The sequence below is a fragment of the Setaria italica genome, chromosome VI (genome assembly GCF_000263155.2).
Source record: "Setaria italica strain Yugu1 chromosome VI, Setaria_italica_v2.0, whole genome shotgun sequence".
NCBI classification, from domain to species: Eukaryota; Viridiplantae; Streptophyta; class Magnoliopsida; order Poales; family Poaceae; genus Setaria; species Setaria italica.
The window spans coordinates 29,349,412-29,357,625 of record NC_028455.1 but is presented as its reverse complement, the minus strand read 5'-3'; the positions used below and the strand labels follow the sequence as shown (position 1 = coordinate 29,357,625).

The 8,214-nt window shown below is 43.7% G+C and overlaps 1 protein-coding gene across 1 annotated transcript; it reads right to left on the bottom strand.

Annotated features, from left to right (window-relative positions):
• Window positions 1–1,658: 1,658 nt before the first annotated feature.
• Window positions 1,659–4,031, bottom strand: LOC101761413. The gene is made up of 2 exons (XM_004974702.1): window positions 3,809–4,031; window positions 1,659–3,142 (listed from the first exon to the last, which is right to left on the bottom strand). The coding sequence occupies exons 1-2, from the start codon at window positions 4,029–4,031 to the stop codon at window positions 1,659–1,661; spliced, it is 1,707 nt and encodes a 568-aa protein (XP_004974759.1).
• Window positions 4,032–8,214: the final 4,183 nt, after the last annotated feature.

The window sequence follows — 8,214 nt, the reverse complement described above, 5'->3', positions numbered from 1 at the left end:
CAACACTGCTATTATTGCTCCTGTAGTTCATTAACAATGGACAGTCACTGCTAATATTTCATCCATGAATCCTCAATCGCTACGGAGCCGATGAACTGCAGAGTTCCTTGCTCACCATATATCAATGTTAATCTCGTCGTCGGCTACGCAACCACACACGACTTTTTACCACTGCATGCAACTTTACAGTAAAAATTTTAAGATTTAGCCAAAATTTGAAGAATAATTATTAGTCCCTCCAACAAAGAAGAAACTTAAATTTTTGGATCCGCCGCCGACTGCACGCGCGTGGTTTCACGTTCTCCGCATCAGCGTGCCGCAACTCACTTGCCGGCCGGGCCTGGCGGACGTCTTGTCCCCGTCCCATCCATCCACCGTATCTATAGACGATCCAGCCGAATCACAGCGAATGAACACACGGCCCAGTGCATGTGTGCGCTGCCGGCCGGCGCAACGCGCGTGAGGCGTGACGTACACGTACCACGTGCTACTAGAGCGAGCGTGCACGGCTAGCCTCGTGCGTAGGACGGGTAGGAGCTGCCCCCTTATTCCAGGCGTGACAGTACACGACGCTTGCTTGGCTTGCCGCTTGCCCCCTTGTGCAGCCCTCAGTTTGGAGCGAGCAAAACAGCGTGCGGTCGCGCACGCTAGCTGGACCTGGACTGTTCACCAAGCTAGAGCTTTATCCTGTCTGGTACGTGTCCCTAGTGATTCCCTAGTCTTCGTCTATCTCATCTGAAAATTATTGAGAAGTTGATTTTTACCTTTCAAAAAAAAAAGACTACAGCAACAATCGACACACAAGGCCGATCAGGCCTTACCCGGCCTCCAGCAGCCCATTATGAGTTTCCGGCCCAACAGCTACAGAGCCCAGGCCGAGAAACCCAAAGCTCACCGTTCCTCGACCGCACACGGCCCAACCATTAACTATGGCACGGAACAACTAACCCACCCACGAGCTTAGTTTTTTTTCCACGAAACAAAAAAAATTCTTCCACAGGTCACTGTACATCTGTACCTATGAATACTGTTGAGCAACGAAAAGTCTGAAAACAATGCGAAGTAATCCCTCCGTTCCCAACACTAGATGCATAATAACATCTATGAACCTAAAAAAGCTAAAACGACCTACAATTTGAAACAGAGGGAGTATGACATAAGATGTAGACAAATAAATAAGAATGGTATAAAAGAAAACCACATTCTTCTGTGGGACTCAACCCGATTCCATACGGACACCAACACATTCAAAACTTATAAAATTATGGCATAGATAAAGCTTCAAAAACATATACCGTTACAATACAATAAAAATATTTATGTTCCAGAAGCGGTACTAAAGTCTTGCAAGCATAGATTTTTTTTAGAAAAAACAAATTGGTCCAAAATAATAAAAGGTAGGAAAAAACAATTGTGCTTATTTGGCAATAGAATGTACCACAAATAAGCCTTTATTTTGTGACAGCTCCATCCTCGTCATCTACGCATCAAACCTCCAACATTTCTGAGGATGCAGATAGTTAGTTCATAACAAAAGAGCCAAGGTAAAAAAACAAGTAATGATACAAAATTTGTAGAATTATCGATGATGATAGTGATTAATGGGTTCATTACCACTTTGTTGTTATCCATAAAGCACAAGCCATAGGACTGATCCATTAATTTCCATTAGCTGGCAGCCGGTCATAGAATTTCCACATACTAATCTCAGCAGCTACATCCTCACTAACATCACCATTTAAAATGGAAGGAATGTATTCATTTTCCATCACTTGGGGGATAGGCTGCTGATCGATTTTTGTCCCTGCATCATCACTAGCCGCGCCAAAGAGAACATTGGGTGTGGCATTGCTCAAAGTAGGAACAATTGTGCCAATGTTGCTTTCTATCATCGTTGATGGACCGGGAAATGTAGGTTGACTTAACGTTGGCAAGCTAGCATGCGGTAAGCAAGAGGATGCATTCATGTTCCTGTTAGCCTCATTGCACAAACCGTTGCTTGAAGAACCAACCGAATGTATGTTTCGACTTGGCCATTGTCCCATTCTTGGGTTCTCGAAAGGGGCATAAAGCATTTGCATCGAGAGTAAACCAAAGCCCTCAGTAGGAACTGAGTTTGCATTATTTCCACTATGGTTCACCAATCCGTTGCTTGAATTACCAACTGAAAAAAAGTTTTGACTTGGACACTGGCCCATCCTTGGGGTATCAGAAGCGGTACAAGGCATTTGCACAGAGAGTAACCCAACACCCTCATTATTAATTGAGCTAGCATTGTTGCCACTAAGGTTCACCAATCTGTTGCTTGAAGAACCAATTGAAAATCTGTTTGGACTTGGACACTGGCCATTGCATGGAGTCTCAAAAGGGGCATGAGGCATTTGCATAGAGAGTAACCCGAAACCCTCAGTACAAATTGAGCTAGCACCGTTGCCACTAAGGTTCACCAATCCGTTGCTTGAAGAACCAACTGAAAAATTATTTTGACTTGGATACTGGCCCATCCTTAGGGTCTCAAAAGGGTCACGAGACATTTTTGTAGGGAGCAACCCAAAACCCTCAGTACTAATTGATCTAGCATTGTTTCCATCGAATCTCGCCAATCCGTTGCTTGAAGAACCAATTGAAAATCTATTTTGACTTGCACACCCACCCATCCTTGGGATTTCATAAGACGCATGAGGTATCTTCATAGAGGGTAACCCGAATCCGTCAGTAGGAATTGAGCGAGCATTCTTTCCATTGAAGTTCACCACAGAGAATAGATCTTCATTTGAGTTTTTTGAATGGCTTACTAGGGAATTGGTGCTAAACTTCTCTGCTAGAAAAGGTATTGTTGGCATTGCAATAACAGTTGGTTTTGTTGTATTACTCATCATGTTTGGTGGCACCTCATCAGGGAAATTCACCTTTGCCTTGTTGCCTCTAATCTTGCGGGCCTCAACATCGTACGCTCTTGCAGCTTCTTCTGGTGTTTTATACGTGCCTAGCCAAACACGAGCACCCTTTCTAGGATCACGGATTTCAGCGGCCCATTTGCCCCAAGGTCGGCGGCGGATGCCCCTATATGGGTTCTTGCGCTTGTGCTTTGTCCTTACAACAGGTCTTTTATCTATAGGAAGTGGTTTGTGGATGATGGCATCTGAAATTTAAAGTGTTAGTACTACATTAACTTCATCTATATGGAAAGAGAGCTTCGAGAATACATGTAATTACTAAATGCAGAGGAATATCAATTATTCATAAGTGCTAACTATGACACCAACTACATAAGGAGACTTTATTAGTTCTTTGCAATAATAAATATACATTAGAATGCCATCAAATTTACCTTCATAGACATTTACAATATCAAGAACAAACTAAAAATCATAATGAGCTTCGTTCATGTGAAATGTAAAATTAAAAATAAATAAGCCACCTGAGTTGAGATATTCTAATTAAGAAGAAAATATTAACTATATAGGTCACTATTGATCCAATTAGTGGTATAGTTATATCAAATCTCATGTGCCAAATTATAACTGAAAACAACCAAAGAGCTTACCCTGTCCCGCCCCCTGAATTGTTAGTCAACAAGCAAAGACGTGAGAAAAAAAACTAAGTGCAAGTATCTGACCACCAACTGGTCGAATCGAACAACATCTATAGAAATCATCAGCAGCAATCCTAGAAATTCCCCCCGAAAATAGAATTCACTTCTTTACATGAAAATAATCGATGGGAGAAAAATTCACACTTATTCACGAATTTGAATGCATATGCTAGTGATGCATAGAAATATATGGTTTTGTTAGTAAATCCTTACCTTTCTTTAGAAAATCGAGTCCAACTTTCTCTTTTCTTGACCCTGAGACATCCATGAGTGCTATAAACTTGTGGTGCTTCTTATCCTCTTCATTGCTTTCCTTTAAAAATACTTGGAAATCAGCTTCATAGTCTTCCTCATCCTCATCTATCTTCCACACCCTCTTTGCTCGATATTTACCACAGTTCTCAATCTTCTTTCCTTGAATTCTCTCTTGAGCCATCTCTGCAATCGGCTTGGTTGTGATTGTGGCCGTCGGTGGTCTGATATTTAAATCAGAAATGACAAAGCCGTTACACATTGTTTGAACTTGATTTGACAGCCTGGAATTCTACAGAGGAATGTGTTTTCTGTGGAGGAAGAAGTAGTGGCATTATATTTATAGACCCTACCGGATTGTTTTGGCAAGATACAATGGAATATGCCATAAGGCCTAAGAAACATGTGATTTTGGGGGGTATAAATCATGTGAAGGAATGTATTTCTTGCACGATGTTCTGTATTGAGAAAAGCAGGACATGCATGCAGCATGATGATACTTTGAAGAGTTGATTGCGTCCATGCTTTGCTTTAGTATACCATCTTTCCTACTGTATTCACTTTAGTTTTTTTAGTATATCTTCATTTCTTTCTATCTTAGGAAGGAAGTATGCATGAGGGTTTGTTATCTACTGATATATAGATGTGGCGTTTCAGATTTTGTGACGTTTTAAGATAGAGCAAGCAAGTTTCAACAAATTTAACACTGAAAGCATGATACTTTATAGACTAAAAGGTTCACATGAAGCGTCACACATCACAAGATTAGAAATAAAGGAAGGAGGTTAAATTCATAAAAGTTGAGAATTATCTCAGTGTTATTATTTTGTTGGTTTTTCCTAAACCTCTCTATAACCTTTCATGGGCAGTATCATGTTGGTATGTGATCATGGCATATGTTAGTACACCATGGATACTTGATCGTGGCATACGTTTGCACACCATGGCCTTTCATATGTATCTCTATGCCATGGTGTTACGTTTCTGCTTGTAGATGATTCACTTATATCCATTATAATATAAATCGGTGGTTATTTGTTCGGCACGTATATGCACTTTAGTTTTGTGTTATTGCTTCATATTGCTTATATATGCATACCTAACAAGGTTTTGCTTCAACTCTCATTTCTATATATTTGAGTTTGTGTTGTTATAATTTATAAATCACCAAAAAGGGGCAAAATGAAATATGATGTACCCTAATTTAATTTTGATGATTAATGACATCATGATCACTATGACTAGCATGTGCTTTGAAGGGACAATGATATCTTGGTCACATATAACATTTAGGGTGCCCCTGTTATGTCTCTTGTGTTGTGCCGGCGGGGGCACGTGGCGTTCGTCCGGCCTCCCCGCGTGAGCAGCAGTGGAAAGCCTCTCCCGGTGTCATGGGGCACCTCGGGGGCCGTGCGACAACAAGAACGGGTGGAAACCAGTGTAGGATGGTGCATTTAATGCGCACCACACTGATGGGACGTGCACATCCCGTCGCGTCCATCACAGCTCGGAGGGACAGGCGCGCCCACGTCGGACCAACGGATCGACTAGAGTGACTTCACCCATAGGACCACCCGTACACGACCTTAGGGAGAGGGGGCCATAATGGCCCTTTCACCACACCAGGGGCGTGGCACTATGACGTCTGCCCACTGCCGCGTCCCATCATGGACTGGGCGGTACGAATGTGCCCACCATGATGCTAGCCCGCGCCCGAAAGGTAGGTCCCGCCATGGGGCCCCGAACCTAGCGCAACACCATGGTGGCACTCTGACCTCTTGGTGGAAGGTCGGGAGGTGCCACCCAACCTCGCAGGGACCGCCATGGGCTAGGCGGCCAACCGCCAACCCCCCCGTACCGCGTGGGGGTGCACGTCGCACGTCTTGCCTAGGAGTTGACTGATGGGTAACCGCCACAGTCAGCACAGTACCCACCACAATGTGTAGGACCCCTCCCCCCCACACACACACACCGCATAGGACCTGCCCTACCGCGCAGCACGGGATGACGACGCTCATGCCAACAGAGGCCGGGAGAGGACGTAAAGCAGGGCGGAGGAGTGCCCACCTCCACCAATCGCGAAAGAGCGCTGACCACTCCCAACAGGAGCCCCGACCACTAGGGTTGAGGGACCCCTTCTTTCTTGTTGTTCCTATTGACGCTCATTATTGACACATTTTTAGTGCCTTTGAATAGTATTTTCATGCATATTCTTGTACTAACCCACCACTTTGGCACCTGAAATAACCCCATATTCGCATATGTCTTATGTTTTGGATCATATTGAAATACGATATAAATGAAGGGTTTTTTTATAAGTTGGATTTGGACCTGGACTTTGGACAACACAAGAAGTCTACACGAGAAAGATGAGGACCAACGGAGACCACAAGAGGGTAGGCTGATTGGCCCAGGACCCATGGGCTGATCGGCTCGAACCAATTCATCATCCAAATGCATCCACATTCGATGAACCATCATTACAGATGATTTAGAGTCGAAGTATGTGGTGATTTGGCAAGCCAATCCCGTGGTCAAGCTAAGGGAAACTCAAGATTGGAAGGTCAGAAGGCCCGTAGAAGCAGCAGATCTTGCACAAGGCATATCTCCCTCGTCTGGACTCTGATTGTAGCGAATTTGGTATCTAAATTGCATGGTTTGAAAAGATCTACAACTTTCGTGTAGAAAGTTTTGGCGTTTGAGGCCGGGAAGATGGTGAAATCGCCTAGGCTGATCGGCCCAGCGGGCCCAGGCGATTGACCTAGCTCGTTTCTGGCCCTGATCGATGTGCCCTTCGCTCCACAACACATGTGGACTATAAATATATCCAATTTTCATCGGCACATGGAGTCCATCCATCAGAACTTGATGAAACCTAGGGCATTCACCAGAGGGAGCTGATGGCCGCTGCAAGACTTCACAGTTGTCTAGGAGATGGCTTAGGTCAAACCCTAGCTGTCATGGCCTCCTTGCGCGGTTGTGCCATGGTGGAGTTCAGGAGCTAGTTGTGATTATCAATGGTGTATACTCGGAGGTGATGATCTAAATACATCTATTATGTGAGCAATATTTTTCTTGTCATCTAGCAACTCATTACCTCCTTTTATACTTTCTACTTATAATATGAATATGCTTGTTGCTCAGTCTAATTCGCGATTAGACTATATATCATGCTTTATATAATCATGGTAATTAGATCTAGTATGTTGACCCTTCTTGATAGCTAGACATGTTTATCTATGTTCATGCCCTTAAACTGCCTGGGTCGATAAGGGGATCATGACGGATCGCACGCAGATGCCTTCAAGCGACAGATCCGCATTCATGACACCCCTATATTTAATTTCGTCTTGAACCTGCGATCACTTCATTCCCAACGCGGACGAAAAACTACCTTTTGCATTTCCAGTTTGTTAAGGCCAGTCCGAACCCATGGTGTGTATCAATCTTGCCAAATCATCAAGATATCAGCTCTAGAAACTACATCCCCAACCCATAATTTCTTGACGTGGGGATGTAATAAATTGTCTCTCCTCTCTCCCCTCTCTTATTCTTCGTTGGAGATCGTATCAACATCATATCTTGCATGAGATCTTGTTCTCCATATTTTTACAACTCTCCTCATTAACTCTCTTGCCAGCTTAGTTTTTTTGCCTACATGGCACCATATTTAATGATATAAAAATCAGCTGAGGTGGAGGGTTAGGAATGGCCTAAGAAAGAACTCAGAACCGTTGAATTCTACCTCCAAACCGAGGCTACTTAATTTCTCCTTTCTTAGACAGTCGGATCCTTGAGAACCTATGACATTGGTGTCGCCTCGTCTGTGAGGCTGCACTTCACACCAAATCGTCTCGCCTGCACTACGTGTCGACGGAGCACTAGACATAGGAGGAGCGCTGCGCTAGATATTCCAGCTGCAACAGCCAGCAGAGCGTAAGTGACTGTTTAGGTGAGGCCTCCTCTAATGATTACTTTTTAGCTGCCTTATAAAATATTTTCTCATATTTTAATAGGAGAGAGATAAGAGGTATCTCTTGATCAAGAGATATCTGATACACACCCTTCAAGATTACGAGTTACGTGCTAAAAACTAGCTATCTTTTATAATGTTTAGAGTTAAGGCCCCGTTTTCTTCCACTGACTTATTTTTAGCGCTCGTCACATCGAATGTTTAGATACTAATTATGAGTATTAAACGTAGACTATTTATAAAACCCATTACATAAGACGAATCTAAACGGCGAGTAGAGGCGAGCGGGCGTCAACAGGCTGTGCGCCTATAGGGGAGACTGAGCCCGATCGCCGCCATAGTTCGCTGGGAGATGCGCGCGTGATCTGGTTCGCTCCAACGGCTGTATGTGTTC

Coding starts and splice junctions, on each gene's coding strand:
- LOC101761413 (XM_004974702.1), bottom strand. CDS start 4,031: ATGGCTCAAGAGAGAATTCAAGGAAAGAAGATTGAGAACTGTGGTAAA. Junction 3,143..3,808: donor ACTCGATTTTCTAAAGAAAG/GTAAGGATTTAC, acceptor TTTAAATTTCAG/ATGCCATCATCCACAAACCA.